General features: G+C 34.7%; 1 protein-coding gene across 2 annotated transcripts; it reads right to left on the bottom strand.

The window, feature by feature from the left end:
• Positions 1–329: 329 nt before the first annotated feature.
• Positions 330–24,408, bottom strand: spn-A (RAD51 recombinase homolog spn-A). 2 transcript variants are annotated; one of them, XM_081730184.1, is made up of 8 exons: positions 24,120–24,408; positions 16,436–16,552; positions 13,815–13,952; positions 12,548–12,757; positions 8,615–8,823; positions 5,910–6,039; positions 4,434–4,555; positions 330–725 (listed from the first exon to the last, which is right to left on the bottom strand). In XM_081730184.1, the coding sequence occupies exons 2-8, from the start codon at positions 16,517–16,519 to the stop codon at positions 602–604; spliced, it is 1,017 nt and encodes a 338-aa protein (XP_081586310.1). In that variant the 5' UTR covers positions 16,520–16,552; positions 24,120–24,408; the 3' UTR covers positions 330–601. The 2 variants fall into 2 exon arrangements, with proteins under 2 accessions (XP_081586310.1, XP_081586311.1); XM_081730185.1 differs by lacking the exon at positions 24,120–24,408 and adding an exon at positions 22,264–22,287.
• Between the last annotated feature and the right edge of the window lie 713 nt (positions 24,409–25,121).

Here is a 25,121-nt window from a genome sequence, read left to right as displayed (position 1 = left end):
CGCCCCTTATTCTCGCCGAAAGCTGCCGTCCAGTTCGAATTTTGTTGGCAACACAGAATTTCGAAGAAAATATCTGTTTCGCCACCATGTAGTGGGAGTAGAAGGCTAACAGGTCAATTTTCTATACCACCCACTAAGGCTTTTAAGCTCTTGCCTAAAGAGTACCTATATTTTGCGGTAAAGCAACTTCAATTTCTTGAAAATTTTTAGTCCTTAAGTATACATATTATGAATTTTTAAAATGTATCTTAAAATAACTGTTAATTAAGAAATCTACAGAACAGGTAAACCTGATAATTACAAATCGTTGGACATACGAATAATTGGTATAAACTATTAAGATTACTTTATTCATTATAAGTTTTTATTTACAAATATCAATGAAACACCACAATACTGGGAAGTAGTCTTTTCTGCGGAACACAAAATTAACTGTCAGCTTCATTCTGTAAACACCAGAGCATTTACTTGATTAAATCACACCTATGCACAACCACATACATATTGTCCAGCTATTGTACAGTTTAATGTATTTAAATAAAAGTATACACATAAAAACAAACAATCACTTTATAGTGTTCACGTTGTGAATTGGATACGTCTATTCTTTTGCATCACCAATTCCATCTGCGTTTATTGCAAACATTGCTTCTGTTTCAGGCAAACAAGGAGAATCATATATTTTACAGATTCTAGTTTCCCCTCGTCCTTTTCTCAGGTATAATCTGTGGGGGAAAGAAAACATATCATGTAATGTTAAAGCATGTGAAAAAATAAACAGAAAATGAAAAACAAGTAAGAGTACTACAGTTCCCTAATCTGGACTGTTTAATCTTAGAAATACCAATAGGTTTTCAATTTTAACCGCAATTTCTTTTTCGTATGTTGTGCGGATAGTTTGAGCTCCCTATTTAGTAATGTGTTTAGATCCTGCTTTATCTGAAATCTACACATTTTTCTTGTCTATGGTCAACAGTTACAATAACTAACCAACTGACCCTATGGCCTATGGAACCTGAAGGTACAATTCTGGATACACAAAACCTTTCCATTGACTCTGTCCTTTGCCAGTTGGACAAAGTTTCTTTTGTATTCCTATTTCTGCGAGATACATTTTGATAATGTCCTTCCATCTGCGCCTAGGTTTTCTTTTTCCGATTGGGTTTCCAGTTAAATTTTGAAAGCGCATCTATTTTCTTCCATTGTGACTACATGACCTGCCCTCCTAGACTTAATGATTCTGACAATATTAGGTAAAAATGGTCTAAATTATGCAGTTTCTCGTTACTTACAATATTAGTGACAAATGTTTTGTTTGTAATGTACGAAAATCATGTAGAAGATTATGTCTAGACCCATTCCTACCTGATTCCTAAACTTCAAAACAGCTGAAAATTTAGGCTATTTTGCATTTTTTTTCCATATGTACATTTGCAAGGAAAATATTGAACAATGCAGCACAGCAGAGCATGAATATTAATGGATGTTCAACATGTGAAAAAAACGATTCAAAGTGAACAACAGTACCCCATTGCCATGCCGCGTGGCAGCATTGATTCAATTTTAACTAAATACTAGCATACCCGCACGTACTGCGCAAGCGCAGGACACTATTGTCTGAATAATTGAATATGATACAAAATTAAAAATATTTATGGCTAACAAGGTAGTTTTAATAACACGTTAATAATATTTTTAATTAAGAATTTCTCGATAATTACTCGAATTTAAGACGCACCCCGATTTCGCTGGGTTAAATTAAGGAAAAATAGTAATATGTTCCGTTTTTACTATTACTAAAGCGCTCTTAGATATTGGTCATTTTCGGTGATTTTTATATATCCCTCTCACCTCCCCATCTTCCGCTGGCACGGTATGATAAAAATTATCCCAGGCCCGAATGTCATGTATGTTGAAAATTTGGTCGAGATTGGTTGGGTGGTTCAAGAAGTTAAGTTCTATTTATTTTTATATATTAATCTCACCTCCCCCTCCCCTAGGTTCTACCATCAGTGAAAATATTAAATTAAAAAAAAAAAAAAAAAAAAAACTTTCCAGGCTCGAATGTCATCTATGTTCAAAATTTGATCGAGCTCGGTCAGGTGGTTCAAGAGTTATTAAGTTTTTATAATTTTTATACATCTCTCCCCTCCCCTCTTCCTACCCTAGGTTCTACCGTCAAAGGGATATGATAAAAACCACCGAGGTAAGAACCTTATATATATCTGATAATTTGATTAAGATCGGTCCGGTGGTTTAAGCGTGAAGAAGTCACAAAGACAATCATTTTTTTATTTATTTTTTCTTACGTATATGTCCCCTCCCCTACATTGTGCCGTCAAAGTAAAATGAAAAAAAACATCCTAGGTCCGAACCTTATCTATGTTGAAAGTTTGATCGAGATCGGTTGGGTAGTTCAAGAGTTGTTTTATTCATTTTTTTATATTTTCCCTCCTCCCCTCCCCTAAGTTCTACCATCCAAATGAAATAATAAAAAAATTCCCAGGTTCAAACTTCATCTATATCGAAAATTTGATTGAGATCGATCGGGTGGTTCAAGAGTTATTAACTCACGAACATGGCCACTTTTATTTTTATATTTATTGGTTTTTGTATATCTCCCCCTCCTCCTCAAACCCCTATTTTGTTCCGTCAAAGTGAAATGATAAAATCCATCCCAGGCACGAACGTCATCTATGTGGAATATTTGATCGAGATTGGTTTTTTGGTTCAAGAGTTATTAAGTTCGATTTATTTTTTTCATAATTCCCCTTCTCCTCCTCCCGCTAAGTTCTACCGTCAAAATGAATAGCTAAAAACACTCCCAGGCCAGTACTGCAACTACGTCAAAAATTCGATCGAGATCGGTCGGGTGGTTCAAGAGATTAAGAGTCACAAACATAGTCACTTTCAATTTGGATCTGAAGTTTTTTTGTCCACACACACCACTATTAATACATAGATTTGGTTCTCAGGAAGGAGAACTATTGCTAGATGTGCGCACATTACCAAAAGCACAGGATTCTGCTACCAAATTGTCTCTTCTTCAACTGGAACCTATAATCTTATCGTTCAGACTGGATGACATCTGAGTCTATCATTTCGATCCTCGGGCAAAGCAGATCTAACGCTAAAGAGTCCATCTTCCTCCATACCGAAATGTTTCGTGCACATTACTCCGTCGTCATCAGTCTTCTGGGATGTTGAAAGTGCGCTGATTATCTAGCACGTTGCTCAACAGTAACAAGTCAATATTATGCCTAACTTAAGTACATGAGATCATCAAATCAAAGAGACGTAGAAAATTACTACACCGTGTTTTATCTCTGCAGGGCAACGCCCAAAATCACACATCTGATATCCGGGAAATCACACATCTGATATCTGGTTCCAATTAATTAACCACCTACTATATTAATCTGACTTGACCCCCTAAGTGGCTATTATTTGTTTCCAAAACTTAACGAACAATTAGTGGCCACAAATTTTCCAGCGATGCACGATGTTATGGATGCCGTCGACTAACGGTTACAAAAGCAGGAGAAAATATACTTCTCTACAAACATTAAGCTGTTAGAAAAGAGATGGGCATAATGCGATGACGTCCAGAGAAATTATCTGAAAAAGTGATAGTGAAAATATTGCTATACATAGTTCACAATTAAACCGTGATACGAACTTTTTGGACACTCTTCGCAAATATTGAAGGTTACAACTCCATTACTGTTACAACTTTTTCAATTATTATTTAATAAAGAGCTTCAGCAGAATTTCAATATTTGATCTTAGACTTTGGCTACACTTTCCAGACAGTTAACTGTGATATACTGCGATTGTTTGTACAGCTATCTCTGTTAATCTTATCTAAATAAAGTGGTTACTAGCGCACTAAAAGAGCTCAACTCAAGTCCCTCTCAAGAGAACTAAAGAAATATAATTGGAAAATATAAATACATATCACAGTTTGGAATACGAACGCTAATAGACAAGAAATATATGAGAATAAAAGTCAAAATGCCATCTACAAATTTTAAATTTGTATTTGCAAGCATTGTAATCCCTCAGATGCATTTACAGGACATGCTTGAGAATATTCGAACGATGCTGAATATTATTGTATAGAACTCCCTAATGTACAATTCCAATAGCTGCCACCAAACTAAAATTTATAATCCAGAGTGCTCCTATTATGATGATGAAAAAATACACAATATAATCTTGAAAAGTAATGATAATGCTAACGACATTATGAAAGACGAAATCATGTCACGAATCAACACGTCCAAGACAAATAACTTAGATAAAACATTGCCCTCTTTAAGCTTACAAGAATAAGTAATGAAACATCTGTTTTATTGGCAGAATAATTCAGTCAGTAGTATCTATCTTCGCTAACGACGGCAGAGTACCATACAATGATCTGAAATACTTACCTGGTTGTTGAAGCATGTGCCATTATGTTACCGCCAATTGGTTTCTTGGGATCAGCAGCAAATAAAGCTGCTCCGTCTACCTGGGCTACCACCTGGTTAGTAATAACAACAGCAACACCAAACTGAAATACAAAATGTATTTCTCAAAAACTCTCAACTAACAGAAAAAAACACAAATAATTGGTAAACAAACACGTTACAATAATAATAATAATAATTATAAACAATATTTCCATCACATCATCTTGAAATGAAACCTCAATGGAGAAAAAAAAAAGTCCAAACACAACTTACACACAATACAGAAAGGGCTATTCGTGTGGAATAGTGCCACGAAACATCGAACATGTACTGCAAAATTGGGTTGATAGGAAGGGCTACTGCCAAACGAGCCCAGATAGCTATAAATAACTTTTACTGTAGTTAGGTACTTCGCCATATTATTCGGAGGGAAGGGATCTAGGCATGAATACAGTATCTACTTCACATTAAAATGGGGTCTTTGTAGTCTAGTGGTTACAGCGTTGGACTAATGTCCGCGTGATCCGGGGTTTGATTACCGACCGTTGCATCCGAACTTTCGGCGTCGACCCAGCGCGTGAGGCACACTGGGGAGTCACGTGAATAAAAGGCGTAACGGCCGATAGGTCCAGAAAGCTCTTGATACACCTGTTAAGAGATAGAACAACGCACACATTGACTACGTGTTCATCGTTAAGCTGGACGTAGTTCAACGGGTAGCTAACAGATGGCGTTGGAGCCGCTCAGGCCCAGAAAGGGATGTCTCGCCAGTGGTATGTTTAGACTTCATATTAAATGAATATTTATATATTCGCAACATATTTTAACAAACTCTTCTTCATACATAATGTCTGCGTTTATTTTATTATTACTATTATTATAATAATAATTATTATTTACTTACATCTTTCATTCATATTGTATACACCAGTAATTTCCAACTGAATGCTCTGTGACGTTACAGTCTGTTGCTCCTATTCTTAATAAACCACAGAGACGAGAAGAAAGCAAACCTACGTTGATATATGACAGTGGTGACAAGCAAATCGATTTTTGGATAAATTACTCGTGGATTCACAACTTGTCGCAATGCCGAGACTTGTTTTATTTCATTCCACCTACCTGGTTCACTCGCCTTCTTTACTCAATCTGTTCTTGCTCTTGCTCTGATTGTGAAAACTAGCTCCTACGTCACATATCGGGCAGTTAGAAATGACCGGTACAAGCAATCTGTTGTTGGCTTTCTTATCCTGCCATATCTCTTATGTTTGAGAAATAACATCCCTAGGTAGGAACACGATATTTCTCGAAACTGGAAATAAATTGATTTCTGTTTTCTCGCATTTTTCATCCTGCCAATGCTTTTATCATCATAAGTTTTTCTTACCTGATATATCGTATCTGCTAAGCGTTAAACATTTAACTTCAATTGCTTAGTAAGAAAGCATGCTTTACCTCATCAGCCAGCCGTAGCAGCATTCTAAGGAATCTTGCTAAGTGCATTTGTCTCGCAGAAAGCTCTCCTCTCCCAGCGTAATCAGTTCTGTATAGAGATGTCGCACTGTCCACAATCAGCAAAGCATACCTAGGGAAAACAATGTGTTAGAGAAACATCACGTAACAAAGTTGTTCCAGAACCCTATATTTCAAGCTATTGATGTACCTCTTTTTATAGTAGCATAATGATTGTTTGCTAGTATAAAACAGAAGTTAAATCATATTAATACTTCCCATTATTTCACTCTTTCTTGCTACCTTGCAAACCATTAGTAGAGCTAGGGAGTTTTAGTTGCAGCACCTGACTTTCTCTTCTATTACAATTTCCATTAGCTTGTCTGGCCAAGAAAACATTAAATAAACATTCCTAACCGTTTTGATTTTTTAAACATTGGTTGACTTTCTCAATATCACATTTTCAAAACTTTCTTTTTTACTCATTTGCTACATTTTATTTCCATAATAATTAAATAAAAAAAATGAACGTGTGTGACATCACTTTCGCTTCAGTGCATACCCGTTAGATGAAAGCTAATGAATAGAAAGTAAAGGAGATGGCAACGTCAAACTGACCAATCACGGCTGTCATTAATCAGTACTGTTGAGTGCTTTTCTGCATACAAATATTTACTTATTGACTGGAGATCCAGCATCATTGAAAAAAAAAAAAAAAAAAAAAAAAAAAAGTTAAATGTTATCTGTTTTAACACTTTTCCGGACGTATGAATTTCAATGAAATGTTACACTTACTACTTCTAACAATTTTCTGAATTTGTGACTTCAATAGATTGTATTCTGAGACTTGTTTTAGACAGATTTTTCAACATACGTATGACTGAATTATGAATCCTTAAATATGACGTAATTAGTTTTTTACTGTGTGTATAAATATTTACATTTCAAACTTGCATTTTTATTTCAAAATTTTCCAACTTTTTAACTAGATGTTATACCTAAAATTCCTATATCTAACTATTAAGATCATTTGTGAGAGCTGTATTATTATTATTAACAGTGTAGTGTTAAGAAGACAGTGCATTCGGAAAATTATTCTGAAGCAGCTACAGACTTGGCTGACATTTTTTTTAATGCTTCATCTTCTGTTTCTTGTTTACAAGATAGGGTTTTGGAAGAAAAACGAAAGTTAGCATTCACACCGTTCATTTTCAGTGCTTATTGAACAAATATGGAATAACAACGATTCACACGCCACCTTTAAAGATCAGACAAATACCACGCTCCGTGAAAGATCAAAAGCGATTAGAACCCCGGGTATTTATTCAATCGGGTGTGAATGCAGTCTAACATACACTGTACAAACGAGATAGGCAATTAAGCATACCAAACGCATACAATTACATCAACTAAAGAAGTTTCAATTAGCGCAACATGCACTAGAAGGAAAGTACACTTTTGTATGAAAATGTCTCAAATATATGTAGATTCACTTGGTTATTAAGAGATGAAATAAAAATAAAATTACATGATAGCACATTGGATAGAGAGAAACACTTGAAATTAAGTGAAATTTGGACGTTTTACTACAATAATAAGGAAAAAAGTGAAAAGAGAAAAAGTAATAATAAGAAGAAAATAAAGAAAACTGTTAGTATTGTAAATCTGAAATACACTCAGTTGTAACAATATCTGATTTTATTACTGAAATATAAATTTATACAATGTAACAATTAAAATTATATCATAATAATTGTACAATTATTCTTCAAGTAAGTACAACTCTGGTGAAAAACCAAGTCAACCCGTTTGAAACGCCAGTTAAAATAAATACAAGACGAATGCAATACCAAAAAATTAACTTATTACGTAATACTAAAAGTTTAATTTTTTAAACTACAGCTATCTCGTTGAAAATTATGTCAAATATACAATTCTCTACAATATTTTAACTTGTACTTCTCGCTCCAAAACCTCTATCAATCATAAGTCTGAGGACTGACGTGTCATGACCACGTTCTTAGAGCAAAATTTATTTTTACGATATAAAAATTAATTTAATCTTTCATTTGAGGTACTATTTCACTCTTCACCAGGTCGAATTAAGGAAAATTACACAACGAGGTCTATCAATTCTTAATAAAGAACCTGTGTTATTTACTCATTAGCGTAAAAAAAAAAAAAAAAAAAAAAATCAAGTTACTAATCTTAAGTCTTTACTTCAAGAAGTTTCTCAACAAGGAACCTAGTTATTTTAGACAAGTGATTTCATCCTTCATTACCATTGTGAACAGAGAAGTATAAAATGACATTGAGATCTGAAATTTTTTCCAGTTGAAATATCTTAAACCGCTAATGATAGCAGGCGAAACTGCTGAAATAGTTCGGAAAAATTACATTAGGAAACAAAAATAAGTGGTATGTTGCAATACTTAATACAAAATTAGTACTGAATTACTCCATTTTAGAAAAAAAAAAAATTGTCCTGAATTGATTTTAGTAAGTCTTTATTATAAGTACACTCACTGCATTTATACAACGCTTAGCAGCTTTGGTCCATATACTTTTTCCTAATTTTTGTTCTAAATAATAACTGGTAACCTCTCATAAAAAAAAAAGGAAGTCAAACCCTACGACATGCTCTTTGTAACATTTTTGGAAAGAAAAATAAATTGAAGAGTGGAAAGTTATCAATATAACATACTCACCTTGATTCAGCCATCATAGCAGAAGCTTGAATAAGTAATTGTGTTTGGTGATCAGTATTATAAGCACGAGCGTAGGCGACATTGTCCAAAACATCAGCACCCGACAGCTTATATCTATCAGCAACAGCAAGGAGTCTTTCAGGACGAAATGTGCCTTCCGTGTCTATATACAAGCACTTTCCCTCACCGCCATTCTGATCGATGGGTAACTACATTTCAATAGAAAGAAAAACATAGAAAAGAACGTTCAAACAAAACAATCATAAAATCAGTAAAAATTGACATTACGAAGCATACATGGAATTCGAAAGAAACTGAAACTACTATTCCGAACTTAACATAAAATCTCATAGAAATCAGTGTTATATGTATTGCCCCGTAGTTTACTCTTTGAAATTATTATTTCAGAACTATGACATTTACAACTCAAATTGGAATACTGACAAACTGCTGAACAAATCTTATTCAGATGCATTATCATTCGCATATTCCTATGTCAAGTAGGAGTAATATTTAGCCCCTTGAAAAACAATTAACTGATATTTTGGTTGCTACATTATCTTCAATTATCATTTGAGCTTTTGCTAAGAAATTTTTGGTTAAAGTAAAGTAATTCTTACCAAGAAATCTCTTTAGCGTTCTTTGAAAAGTGTAATGTAGACTTGTTCTTCAACGATTTCCATGCATATTAACTCATTTAATCAATGAAAGTTCATTTTTCTTTACAATTTCATATCTGTTCCTTAATTCTCATCAAAATACAATATCAAGACAAGGATAAAGGAATACATATCAAATTCAAAAGAAATTGAAACTACTTCGGACTTAATCAAAACATTTATTTAAATATAATCATAAACCTTTTGGAGTCAGCGTTGTGCATAAATCCAGATCATATACTTCTGGATAGTTCTACATATTCACTAAAACTCAATTTCTGAACATGGGCAAAGGTAATTTAAATAGGGCTTCGGGTGAGATTATTGACTTATAAAAGTAATTATAATAATAAACATAGAGGCAGAAATAACCTCGAATGTTTCCTTAGAGACTAATGTTCATTCTACATTTGCACATAGCCAAATCTCCAATTTTAACTAATACTTTTCACGTCGAATATGGTTGCAAAAGTTTACATAGAAACAGAGCTTTCATTTATAAAGCATGATCACGTGCAAAAGATCGTTAATAATATAATTAAATTTTATTTCTCAAATACGCACATTAATTACCTTCCTTACTAAAACCTTATTTACCATAGAAAGCCTCAACAGCTAAAGCTCTGAGGATAATAGGTAATGTTTAAAATTTTATTAATGCGAGCTCCACATGTTGTAATACTTACTAGTACTGAAAAATTAATTGTAAATAATTTTAATATCCAGTGTTCACAATTAAGTCTTTTCCTACTAATATGAACATCTTTAATTTTCCATATTCGAAGAAGGCCTAATTTAATGCCGAAGTAAGTCTAACATTGCTGCACTAACTCTCTACTCGTTTTATCATTTACTAATTTTTCCATGTCATTCTCTTCCTTACGCCACCACATTAAGGAGGCTTTGCCCAAGTGGGCCCAGTCCGAAAAAAACCCGATGTCTTTTTAGGCTTGGACCCACCTAAAAAAAGACTTTAAAACCCACCTGGGTTTTTAAGCTTTTTTGTTAGTATATTGTTGGTTACAACTAAAGTGATCACAGTGAAAGTTATTTTTATTAGATTCTGTAATTCCCTTGGGCGAATTAGTTTTCACGTTAAGGTATACAACAACATTCAACATAAGAGCTTTATAAAGTTTTGAATGGATAAAAAACTTACCTTAGCTTAAGATAAGTATAGAACAAATTAATGTATGGATTATGCTTATAGCCTATTTGAAGTAAAATGTGCAATTTTATATTTTAGAAAATACATTTCGTGAATAGTGTGCTCGGCGACGCCGTGGGACGTTATCCCTTTTACATTTGATGAGTTTAAGGCCATAGGTGCCTGCACCACCAGTAAATATGTAAACACATTAGTAAAACTACTAATATTATTTCTTACGTTTGATGATAACAAGTATTCTTTAGTAAAATTTGGTTTTCAAACAACAACAGTTTAGTTCAGTCATTTGTTGCTACTCTTCAAATAAGCATTCTGTAGAATCAACACCAGTAATAGTGTAAAAATTCTTGTCAAATTTAAGAAGCTTAATGCTTGGAGTTCCGAAGACTAAGTAACGCTTACGATTTTAAGTGCTGAATTCAAACTTCGTACTAGTCAAAGTTTCAATGTATAGTAAACAAAGCCACATTTTCGGGAAACCCCCTCAGGAAATGAATAAAGTGCTCAGGAAATTCCCGCAATTGAACGCACAAAGCATCGGAAGTGAATACTTCAACAATTAAACTACTTATTTTAAGCTTGAAGATATTTAATTTCATTTAAGATATTTTGAAACATTTACTTTATAAAATATGAATTATACATTTGTTAATAGTTTTAATTAATTTTCGGAAAAGAACCGTCTTGTAACAAGTGCTCGGGAAATTCCCGTAATTGAACGCACAAAGTATTGGAAGTGATCTTCAACAATAAGACCATTTATTTTACGCTGGAAAATGTTTATTTCATATAAGACATTTTATAAATAATGAATTATATATCTGTTTTAAATTAATATATTTGGTATTCATATTTGGCGAACGTCACTGAGGCTCCTGGAATGACTCGATCTACATTTGTTCGTTTGTCTGCCTGTACTACACACTACAGGATTAACTTACATTTTCTGTATAGATTTTGGAGGCATACCAACGTAAATTTCAAAATGGCGTTTTCTTATTTTTTTCAAAATAGCAGGTATCCACGCTACGAAGCGCAATTTTCAAACTTTTCAGTTGAAATTTTCAGAATAGAAGCACGAGACATTCTAAATTCGCTGTATAGATTTTCTCGTCAATTCAATGTAAAATTGTCAATGATGGGGACCATTTTTTCTAAACAGCAGTGAATAGAAAATTGTTGCAAGTTGTAACAATAACGATCTTGAAATATAAATCATATTTTAACACTTTTACCCCAAAGACATTAAAATATTTCGAATAAATAAAAAAAAAAAAAACTATTAAACCCGAAAAACTCATATGGGCTGGAGTTTTTTCAAACCCTGGTATTAAGGAACAGTCTTCAAAACGTTTTACCATTATCTCTTCCGAAAAGACCTGAATTGTTATTTAGAGATTAATCACACTAATATCAATTTTCTTTATCTCATACTAACTGTTCTGAGAATACACAGACACATATCAATTTAATAGAAACACCTGGTGTTAATACATTAAATGTCTGGGTTAGCAACGCTCAGGTGGCGACCACAACCTCTGGCTGGTATCGTGTTAGGGTAAACTCCGTACTACGTGTGGGGCAGTAGAACGTCAGTGTGCACTGATCTGAGCAGATATTGGTAGTGTAAAACGGGCGATATTTCTGATTTCAAAAGAAGGTAAATTGCTGGAGCTTGGTTATGTGGTGCGAGCGTGAAGATAGTAGCAAGTGTGTTGGTGTGTCACTAGAGACAGTGTCCAAGGTGATGACGTCCTACAAACCTCAAGGCACAACTATATTGGCGAAGAGGAAGAGGCTCCCGCCGACCATTATAGCGGATTGTCATCACAACCGTCCTGCAATTCCTGTTGAAGTGACGAGAGATCTCAAGAATAACCTCCTACAGACTGTGTCCACAATTCCAGTCCGTCGCGAGATTCGTGAGATGGATATGTGGGGTCGGCTGCACGGGCGAAATTGCTAAGGGGCTACGACGCTTTACCAAGAAGCCAAGGGTGTCATGAACATGCAGTATGAACAATGATTTGCAAACTATTTTAAAACACTGCTTACCCATTCAATCTTACATATGTTATATGATTTACACCATTTCTTTAGTCTTACCTGACATGTAACAGCCAAGGTATGGCACAACTGAGTTTTTCCCGTCCTAAATTCTCCGAATATTTCAGTAATGGACCCCGTTTCAATTCCTCCTCCGAGTAACTTGTCTAATTCTCGAGAGCCTGTCGTCAATTGTATTATCTCCGAACGTTTCTGATGGAACTCAGTTGCTGTGGTAAATCCCATTGGAACAAGCTTCGAAGCTTCAGCCTGAAAAGAAGTTCGTCATCATTATTATTACTAAAGGCAGAGTACTGAATTTCCAAATTTTTCACTTAATTTTCCCTTCAACAGTACACAATTCCTACAACATGATATACATTTCCTAACTATTGATCTTTTAAATATCTGTATCTATGTTAGGTTTTCCTCCGAGTCTTGGTTAAAAATGGAATAAAAATAATATAATCAAGAAATTTAAAGGAAGCTCGCTGTAGTGCTACAATTCCGATAGAATAGTCAAATAGCAATTATCAATTGTGGCTCTGAAAAACGTAGTAGTTCCATATTTAATAAGTGGATGTTGCAAGTGAGAGTGAGTTAGTTCCTTTCTAGTTCCTGATGTTTTCAGTTTTGTTCTAATTTTAACCATTTTACGAAGGTTACCGGAAAGGCCGAAAGTCGAATAGTACGAGGAATTTACAATTAAAACCAAGGGAAAGTGATTTAACTAACAAATTCCAGAGTTTCTTTATTCCAGATTACTATGATCTACATTCATACTGGCCTGAAACATTCATTTTTGGATACAAGAGGTTACGTGTGCGTCTTATATCAATATTCAGCTTGGAAGTTCATTTTTGCACAACATAGTCGGACATAAATGATAAGGTTTCCAACCTGTAAAATCACCTCCCGCAGTTTGCCCTCATGGCCCGCAAACATCCTGTAGATATAATATCAGCATGACACATGTCAAAATTCAGCTGCCCAAATAAAGTGAGACAACAGCATGAGAAAAAACAAGAAAGCTATGACTGATTAGCTTAGGAGTTTTATAGTAATTACAAACTACTATGACATCAACCAGTATCTTTAAAATGTTATTCATTGTTAATTATCAAAATCTATGACGTCACAATTTATCTCAAGTAGAGCGTATTATTCAAGATTACGAAGTGTCACAATCTTTAAACAAAAACTGATGGATTGGATCAAATTCGCTTTTAAGATTTACGAATATAAGAAGAGTAAATCACAATTTGGTCTTAAAGCCAGCAAAAGCTGAACTTAATCCACATGTTTATAACAAAAATATTTTACTTACTAATATTTTATCTGCTTTAGCCTCACTTATTCCTTTGATGGCAAGAAGACTCTTTTTAGGAGCAAATGCTACTGCTTCCACGGTGTGGTAGCCAGCCTCCTCTAATTTCTTTACATCAGCAGCTCCAATGCCTTGAGACTGTAGAAAATACATACAAAAATAAGATGTTACAGGTCATATTTTACGCAACTTGTACATATTAAATGCAAGTTATACGGGGTTTCAACTCCCCTCCACCACAGACCAATATACCACAAACAATACCTTTTGTAGACTGAGAGCTGGTTTAACCAAAGACCCAATTATTGTTCTGATTGTTTGCAACTGTCATAACAGATATAGTTTTGATCTAAAGTTACGATCCCACGCAAAAAACTTTCCCGGGTATCCTTTACACTCAGGTAATTGCAGACCTCTAGACGGCGATACTTATTGGCCGGTCACAACTCATGCGGAATACAGGAGTCCGACTTATTTTTAACCTTACCGGTTGCACGGAGTAGCCAATCGACCGTGGCACGATGTATGCCAAAGATGTCTGCAATTGCGTGAACGCTTTGCCGAGGATCCGCTTCCATGATATATTCTGTTCTGTTTTATACGTTCATAAGAATCAAATCTTTAGATAAAAAATTAAATGATATTTCTAATCTTAGTCGAAACGCTTATGACACTTAAGTTGTTCTTTTTCGCCCCATCATTATGCACCGAGGCTAAGGGACACTGATGATCAGATGAATAACAATTGTGGAATGACGAAACTGAGAAGAAACGGGAAAACCCTGAGAAAACCTATCCACACTATGTTTGTCCACCATAAACTCTGTGACAGAGGATCGAACCGGAGAATCAATTTTTCAAAATCATGTTAAATTTTAATAATTATTCCTTTCTACTCAAGAAAGAAGAAAAGTGCAAGATGATTAAAAAAGCAGCACTAAATCATGCTAATTGTTCCACTGAATACTTGTTTAAGGACAGAAATTGATGCATGTTAATAACAATTAGTTTAAACGCATCCTGCCCTAAATTTTCCTACAGAGTTTCAGCAGATTTGCCGCTATCATCATGAGAGAAGACTATGTTGACTATTAATACGTTGAAGGCTATTTCAAAAATTTTAACAATCTAAATTTGTTGTCAAAGTTAGTTTTTGGTGTATAAAACTTAAGAAGTAAATATCCATAGCAGGGTTGGCAAAAACTATGTTTTTTATTGAAAAGAACAAAAAAACTTGTCTTTTTTTGGGGGGGGGGAGTTAAACCATTTTTTAAAAAATAATTTGCTTTATATATTTTTATCACATATGGACAGAAATAAGTTTGTTTCGCCTTGGTGTTATTATGCAACAACCAGGTTATACTAGAAGGGATCACATAAACTTAAAGCGGAATCCAAACCGCTTCTCGGCTTAGTTCCGAGAGATCTTGTCCCCCATTTGAACTCGAAACCGGGACTAATTGGCAACAAATGCGATACGTCTGCCGACTCACTCACGAAGGACTCCTGATAAAAATAACGTTGTACTAATCTTTACATACTTGTTAATATAATTGTCAAGAGTCATTTCAGAAAGACAAAAAGATAAACAGTTGCACAATTGAAACCATTATACAGAATTACATATGGATAATTTCAAAATACTAAAGAGTACAGAAGAACTAATTTAGTCCAAGTTAATTCACTACGACTTTTATTAGTCCAAGTTAAAGAAATACAACGACTTAACTTACGTATCAATAAGAAAAGTGAATAAACACACGAATTATTTGACTCCACTTTTGCTCTGACCCATTTATACATAAATAGATACAAAAGATACTTCTGATTTCAATAAATGCCTCTCGTGGGGTTTGTATTACCCCCTCCAAAAAAAGTAAGGTATTTCGATATTTTTTATCAATGGTAAACGTTATTAAAACGAAACAATATTTATAATTTCTTTGATTGCAATTGCATAACAATAATAACAAAACAATCTATAAAAAAATCACAAAAGAAACATTCTTAAACTTATATATATATAAAGCTACTTTTGTAGTATAATCTCTTTGAGTAATGAATGGGGAATTTAGGTCTAAATATATGAGAGTGAAACGTGATAACATACAAAGGTGTGTTCATCAAGATTTTAGGAACACAAACTTTTACGAATAGTTTTTGTTTTCTGGTTTAAACCAGTTTTTAAAAAAAATAAATAAAAAAGCTGATGTAAACCAGGGTTTAAACCAGCCAACCCTGATCCACAGTCAACGTAATCTTCAATTATCTGAATAGATTCACAAATTTTGTTGAAGTGAAATAATTAGGAACAAGCGTGTAGGTATTAAAAGCTGTGTTCCAATTCCTTAATCCCAAGAAAGGGTAGTTCCACATTTTTTTCAAGTCATATAAATATATAAGAAGCCACATTCCACTTCAAGATGTTCTGAAGAGTAATATGTTTACTAAGATTCGTTACCTCATCCTTCATCAATTCGGTACATATACAACTAAAACATGGTATTCCAAATTGTGGTGTAAAAGGATTTTCCAACCCACTGATGGCAGACGAATTTATAACAACACAATATGCGGTAAGGTTAGTTGGTTATCTATCGAAAACTCATAATTATTCTTACCACTAATTTATTTATTAGCTGCGGACCAAATTCCTCCGAATCATCTTCTTGCTGCTGAGTACGCTGCGCTGTCGCTACCGCCATCACCAATTATGAAATATTACATTCACCTAAAACCTGTAAGTAAAACATCGATACGTTAATATCTGAAGGAAATTATACCATAAAGTCACAACACATAGTTGTGTTAATGAAGCAAATTTGCCTTATAATTGTATCAAATCATCAACTAACTGCACATCATACGTAATAGTTCACGCTAGCATGTATTTATATAAAATAAAGAAATTATAGTCACCTTTTGTGTCTTCTAATGTTTGCAAATACAGTGATTATTTCAGCAACTAAACAATGTTTGGCCTAAGCTCTAAACTGCGATAAACAAAGCCACGTGAAAGTAAATCTTGCTGATTTGCTGTTGGCCTATCGACGATTGTACTCCTCCGCAAAATAGTTCATATGATCTGATTATTAATTTCACTATGAAGCTTCATATAAAACTGCTAGATTATTATAAATAACAAACATATAATACGGATTATCTAATAATACTGCAATCGAATGTGGTTAATGAAACAATACAAATAAACACTAAGCATGCGCAGTAATTATGGCGCCAATTTAACTGTGGAGGCGTGTTCTGCTTTTAAGTCTGAAAGATGTCTGACATGAGTCCCGGGTCCGCGAGTGTTGTGGTGAAACACCAACAAGGGAAACATGCTCAAAATAACATTAAAAAATATGTTATAGATGACCTTGCTGAAGAGGCCTCCATATCATTGCAACCTAAACCCTATTGAGCTTATATGAAGTCAAAGAGTTTCGTAGCCAGACACAACAAAATATTGAAGTTACGTGATGTAAAATTCCTCGTTGAGTCTGCCATGTCTGGCATTACTCGAGAAGACTGGACAAAGTGCATTCGCAACTAATAGAAGAAGAAAAGAAAATGTGGGACTTGAATGATCATGTGGTCATAATAATAATAATAATGTATTTTTCATGTAAGAAGAATGTGAATGACTTTCCCCTTCCTACTGCTATTAGTTGTAGAAGTATTATTATTATTATTGTTCAACCAGTTCATTTACTTTCTTGATCAAGCCGAACTGTTCTTTTGTATTATATTTTGCAAACACTGCAGTTCATACAATTGTCTTGAGTGCTCTCAGCCCGGCAGCAACAATTGCTTACCAGCGAAATTCAAATCTGTTTTTAATCTTTCGATTTTTTTTTTCTTTCTTTTCTGCTGCTGCTCTACGAGCCAGTATTGTCACAATGCACGTGTATGATTTGCTCCTCCCCTGGGGAGTGGGAGTGATACATCACTAGCCAATCGTATTTCTGAGAAACGGAAGGATACAAATACTTTGTTTATCGGAGTTTAGAGCTTACGCTGAACAGGGAATAGATAGTTGCTATCTTCAGACTACACTTAGTAATGAATAGATCTGAAGGAGCTTGTTTGTATCGATAATGATCTTTGACAAGCAAACTTCCTGTTCACTCACATTTTGAACCAATGTAGTTCTTAAATTTTAATGACGGTTCCCTTTATACGTTTACTTCCACTACTTCTAATATAAAGACTAAGATGAAGTTACTACAACCATAATACAGCTCTACTAAAATTACAAAAATACTAGGATCTAAATATGACAACAAAGAACAGTGTTGTATTAATTTCAAAGAACCTATGTTATTATAATTAGGCCTACATGTTTATTGAAGACCATTAGAAATGTGAGAAAAAGCTAGCTGGAATTAAAACTTTTAAGAAATGGATTGGTTTAAAGTGTTGAGTGGACAGGAAAGTTGATGGTCCAGAAGTCCTTATCCAGGACGACGCAAACAAGTTCCTTAACCATTTCTATCAAATTGTAATAATAACAGTGGCATGGAAACGGCAAGAGTCTAGTTACTGAAATAAGACTGTATTCGCAAAAATTCAGTGCCAGATGTGGTCAGAGGAAAAATGGAAGACTTTGCACTCACCAGATGATGTTGATATATGCTGGTAGTTAAACAATACGTACCCATAGCCTCAGCAGCGAGCCTATATGAGACGGGACCTACTGATTAACATGGAATCCGAACCACATGATCTCCCCCCTGGAATCAAACCTGGGTCTCCCACAATCTCGGAAGAGGATCAATATAGCAATGCAGCTTCAGATATTGAGAAAAAGCCAAAGACGTGGAGCCTTTGAGGAAGTATGTTGATTAGGTTAATTGGAGTTTACCATCCATTTTCTTTACGGAGGCTATATGCGACGTGGGCCTCCAGTTTGAGGTGGAACCTGAACCACCATAATGTGTTCAAATTTCAAGGATTTTCAACCGGGAATCGAAGCCGAAGGTGCAAAGATGCAATCGTGTCACTAAACCAGCAAGGAGGGCTTAAGGAATCGTATAGAACTGTGCTGGATGTAGTTATGCTCAGGGTTTGAAAAAACCCGGGTATTTTTGAAAAAACCCAACCCACCTGGGCCCATGTGGGATTTTCGGGTATTTTCGAGTTTTATTGGGTTTTTTCGGGTTTAATTGGGTTTTTTCGAAATATTTCAATCTCTTTGGGGTAAAAATGTTAAAATATGATTTACATTTCATGAGTGTCATTGTCACAACTTGCAACAACTTTCTATTCAATGCTGTTTTGAAAAAAATGCCGCCATTTTGAAATTTTATATTGAATCGCCGAAAAAATCTATACAGCAAATTTAGAATGTCTTGTGCTTCTACCCTCAAAATATCAACTTAAAAAGTCCGAAAATTGCAATTTGTGGCATGGATACCCGCTATTTTGAAAAATGGACGCCATTTTGAAATTTCATGCCGCCAAAATATATACAGCTAATTTAGTTTCTCGTGCTTCTATTTTGAAAATTTCAACTTGAAAGACCTAAAATCGCGCTTTGTAGTGTGGATATCAGCAACTGCGCAAATTTGTCTTCAACATTGGGTGGACGGGTAACGGTATATATATATATATATATATATATATATATATATATATATATATATGCGATGTACAAAATATTTATGAAGGCGAAAAACAATGCTGAGGAGGATTACCCATGTCGGTCTCGGCGTCCTCCACAGGGGACATAAAATATGATGACATTATTATTGCTTTATAACTTTAAAATCCGCCCGGCAACATTGAAAACTGTTTACAAGGGATGATCCAAATATGATCATTCCCTGCAAACAGTTTTCAATGTTGCCAGTCTGATTTTAAAGTTGTACAGCAATAATAATATCGTCATATTTTATGTCCCCTGTGTGGGACTCCGAGACAACATGGGTAGGGGAGCAGAGTTGTCTTCAACATTGGGAGGCGGTCAAATTTGAGGCTTATTCTGGGAGGTATCAATTTCATCTCACTTTCCTTTGTGACAGTTGGACACAAATAATCACATTTCTTCCTAAAAGACACATTTCCAATCGGATTATTGAGTGGGACAGTTCCAAGGTTGTAGGGGATATGTCCCCATCATTCCCCGGGATTTTCGACAGTGAATATCAGCTATTTTTTTAAAAAAGCGCGCCATTTCGTAATTTTACGTTGGTATGCTGCCAAAATCTAAACGGAAAATTTAGTGTGTCTCTGGTTTGTATCCTGAAAATTTAAAAGACCGAAAGTTGAACACTGTGTGGTAAAGGCAGACAAACTAACAAATGTAGATCGAGTCATCCTAGGAGCCTCCGTGACGTTCGCCAAATATGAATACCAAATAGCTATATTAATTTAAAACAAAGACATAATTCATCAAAATGTCTTAAATATTTTTCAACGTAAAGTAAAAGGTCTTATTGTTGAAGTTCACTTTCGATGCTTTGTGCATTCAATTACGGGAATTACCCGAGCACTTGTTGCAAGACCGTCCTTTTCCGAAAATTAATTTAAAACAATTAACAAAGATAGGCCTATAATTCATATTTTATAAAGTAAATGTTTCAAAATGTCTAAAATGAAATGAAATATCCTCCAGCGTAAAATAAATAGATTTATTGTTGAAGTATTCACTTGCGATGCTTTGTGGGTTCAATTGCGGGAATTTTCCAAACACTTCTTTCACGACGGGTTTTCCCTGAAAATGCAGCTTGCTTTACTGTACATCGAAACTTCCATTAATACTGAAGTTTGAATGCAGCACTTGTAATAGTAAGCGTTACGTAGTCTTGGGAGCTCCGAGCATTACGCTTCTTAATTTTGACAAGAATTTTTACGCTATTACTGGTGTTGATTCTACAGAATGCTTATTTGAAGGTTAGCAACAAATGACTGAACTTAACTGTTGTTGGAAAACCAAATTTTACTGAATACTTTTGTTACCATCAAAGGTAAGAAATAATACTAATAGTTTTACTAATGTATTTACTTATTTACTGTTAGTACCGGCACCTATGACGTTAAACACGTCAACGTATGAGGGATAACGTCCCTCGGCGGCGCCGAGTCAGCAAACACACTATTCACGGAAAGAATTTTCTAAAATATATAATCGCTTACTTTACTTCAAATAGGCTATAAGCATACTCCGCACATTAATTTGTTCTACAATTATCTCAAGCTAAGGTGAGTTTATTTATTTATTTATTTATTTATTCAGTTCATTTAGAGCTTTACAAAGGTCTTATGTTGAATATTGTTGTCTATCTTAACATGAAAGCATATAATTAGCCCAAAGAAAGTTTAAAATCTGATAGAAATAACTTTCAATGTGATTACCTTGTACCAATAATACACTAACAAAAAAGTCAAAAACCCATGTGGGTTTTAAGATGGGTTTTTTCAGGTGGGTCCAACCCGAAAACACCCGGTGGGTTTTTTCGGGCTGGGCCCACTTGGGCAAACCCTGAATATGCTGGATGAAGATTGAAAATTGCCCATCGAACGTTACACCTTAAATAAACCAGAAATTTCATTTTCTCAATTTCTCAAAAGGGAAGGGTACTACTCATATCAATTGTTTCTTTCTTCAGCTACCAGAATATGTTGTAGTGTGTACCTGACTTATAGTAAGCCGTCCTAAACCACCTCATTTATGCGTATACCCACCGTCACCGTACGGACACACCCTATTGCTCCAGCTCAGACCTCCTGTTCCACTCCTGCCCTGACGCGGTTGGGTAGCATAAGTTGTTTTTAGTGACCATCTAGCACAAGTTGCCTCGTTTTATGATTTGTACTTTTTATGAGATACGCCCACGCTGGAAGGGGAACCTGTTTTCTAGAACCCTGCCCCCTTCCCACTTAGCTACAGTATAATAAAGACAAAAAACAACGTGCCCTGCGGGTTCTAACCCGCCTTCACTCGCTAACGCTCACTCGGCAATAATATGTGAATTAAATATTTTAATTACTTTGGTACAGAAAAGAACCAACTTAGCTAATAACGTATATGGGGGACCTGAGTTCTAGAACCTTCTTCTCCTTACCTAACCTAACCTATTCATAAATCATTACTACTATGTTGAAAAGCTGATGGGGCTTTTTAAGAATAAATGTGACCAATGTCGCTTTTTCATCATATAACTAAGCATTAATCTTAATTAAATAGCAACTCGTGTAAAACATTTCTAGATACATCTGTGTAGGGAACCAAATCCGAAAACAGTTGTAACAATTAAGTTTCTGAAGGTGGGGAGAAATTAAAATTATGCATTGCAAATGTAATAATTTCCTAGTAAATAAAAATTACTTACAGTGACTAGCAGAATTATTCGGACAGATCCAATGAAATACATATAACGGGCTATGGCTCCGAAATGAAAACATATTTTGTACACAACAATACATAAAAGGAGCTATATACGCATACCTGAAAAACACAATGAAGCGTGCAGTTGCTGTCAACAGAATGGATATAATTAATCGCAATTAAAATCATACCCAAATTTTCCCCAGCAAAATTATTCGGACAGTACGACATTTGTGAAATAATGTGAGCACTATGAGACGTGGCGCTAGTGCTGAGGGTTGTGTTAAGTACTGTACTCGTTATCGTGGCAGTTAGATACAACAATTCGTTGTCAACACGAAGAATGGGTCAAAGAGGAAAGAACACGACATTTGAAAAGCGGCAATTAGCAATTTTTCATTATGAAAAAGATAAAAGCTGCAGAAAATTTGCAGAGATGTCGCAAATGAAAAAAGTACAGTATGTGATATTATCAAGCGATACAAGGTTGAGGATAGAATTGATTTCCTCCCTAACACGGGACGTCCAAATACATTTTCGGAGAGACGGGAATCCGCAATAGTCCGAAAAAAAGGATCAACAAATCAAGGATCAACGAAATGATCAGTAAAAAAGAATCAATCAGCTCAAAAATCGCTGCCGAGGTTGGAGAATAAATGGGGATCGACGTGAGTCCCGATACAATTAGAAGAGTCCTGAGAAGAACTAGTTTTCATGGCCTCGTAGCATGCAGAAAGCCTCATATCAACAAAACAAAGAGGAAGAAAAGACTAGTTTTGCGAAATATTACCAATATATGGGTGTCAACTGGTGGAACTACGTGATTTTTTCTGATGAAAGTAAGTTCAATATCTTCTGTTCTGATGGAAAGGTAATGGTGTGGAGAAGAAACAATACCGAGCTGGAGGAACAAAATTTGCAGCCGTCAGTAAAATACAAAGGAGGGAGCGTAATGGTATAGGCTGCATGTCAGCGTTTGGAGTAGATGAGTTGGTGTTCATTGAACAGTCAATGAACAAACACTTCTACCTGCAAATTCCCAAAGATAATTTAAAGAAGAAGGCAGAAAAATGTAGATATTAGATACATTCAAATTCTACCCGAAACACAGCTCATATTGTAAATCTGTGGTTACTATACAATTGCCCAAAGACATTCCATCCCCCTCTCCAGTCTCCAGATATGAACCCCATTGAACATTTGTGTGATAAACTAGAGAAACAAGTTCGAAATGTGTTATAAACTAGAGAAACAAGTTAGAAATGTGTTATAAACTAGACAAGCAAGTTCGAAATGTGTGATAAACTAGAGAAACAAGTTCGAAAAATATGCATAACCTCGAAGGCGCATCTGAAGGACGTGCTTCGTCAAGAATGGGCCAAGATTATTGTTGCATACACTCGCAAACTTGTGAATGGTATGCCAAATAGACTACATGCAGTTCTTAAGCAGAAAGGACAGCATACTAGATATTGAGTTTTATATTTTTTTACTCGATAAGTGTCATATCTGGTCAGGTGTCCGAATAATTTTGCAACACCTAAATTCGTATTGTGTTTGTTTTGATCTCGCTACTTTACATTGTTTGTTAAGTTATTTTATTTTCGAAGTGTACAATTGTTTATGTATGTTGGATGTCAGAGAAAATGATAGCATATTATTTGTATTTGCTTTTTCTTTGAAATAAATCCCATCTTTTGTTCAAACACTATAGTGTCCGAATAATTCTGCTAGTCACTGTAACTGCAATGAAACTCCAACTCATTCGACCTACAAACATGTCGCAACTTGACCGTAATACTTCAACAACTGTTTACACTGCATATTAATTTACACAGTCATGCAACGAAAGTCACCAAAATCAAATTTAGCTCAAACATAAGTTATTTTTTAAAAAATTCAGAATAATTATTTATTTATAGAAATATTATGTTTATACAATCAACACATCGACCAATAGTAAACTATGAAAATACCTAGAAATGCAGGGAAATCAATCCCTATCTCTTTCTTGCAGGTGAACCAGTAAGAGAATAATTCTTCCAAAATGAAATTCACGGATTAATACTTCACAATGCTTATTTTGATATTAGATAACCCGTAAACACACAACTTCCACTTTCATCTCTTTCCGCCACTTTCAATCTAGCCAGTGTTGCACACCCGAAGACTTCATCTGATAGTAATTAAATAAGATGAAAAAGTTTAACTAAAGAAAATAATTTTATTATGAATCTCAAATTGCCAGCAAAAATAAATTAATACTGATTAGAGGCTAAATGCCTGTAAATCAATAATAGTATTATCCTAATTAAAAATTATCCAATATCTCGATAAGTATGTTACAATGGCAACGCTGTCGAACGATACCTTTACAGTTTTTATGAAGCTTCTTTTCAACGAAAAAATCGAGAAGTATCATTAGGTAACGCTCTTATCAATATTTGCGGATCGCAACAGCTCAAATAATGTAACAAGTATTGAAGATTAGAACTAAAATATAGATTTAATAATCAAATTCAAAAATAAATGTAAAATATTGATATAATCTATCCTTTAAAATATTTCTTAAAACACTTTTGAATATTTGAAGTCATCAACGAAAGAAATACCAGCCGAATTCTCTCTAAAACGTACTTTTATTACCTATATTACTTATTTAAAATTTTAGTGGCTCAGAGATAAAGTGTTCAACTCTAGTGTGTGGGGTCACTGGTTCCATTCCAGCTCGCGCCAATTGAGCTTTGTAGTGAACAAACAGTATGCGTGTAGGTTATATCCCGTTCTCTCGTTTCCTGCAACTTCCTTCATTTCATTCACTCTCATCATTATCGCCTCTCATCATTATTGCACAGCATAATCGTAGGACGTTAAACTGAACTATTCAATTTCATTTTTTTCGAATCTTGTATGTAGTACTAGGTATTTAAGGACAAATCTATTTTTAATTAATTCGTTTAATTACGTTGATTTCATGA

The sequence above is a fragment of the Thermobia domestica genome, chromosome 11 (assembly GCF_964235325.1).
Source record: "Thermobia domestica chromosome 11, izTheDome1.hap1.1, whole genome shotgun sequence".
In the NCBI taxonomy this organism is placed as follows: Eukaryota; Metazoa; Arthropoda; class Insecta; order Zygentoma; family Lepismatidae; genus Thermobia; species Thermobia domestica.
This window is presented reverse-complemented; position numbering and strand designations above follow the sequence as displayed.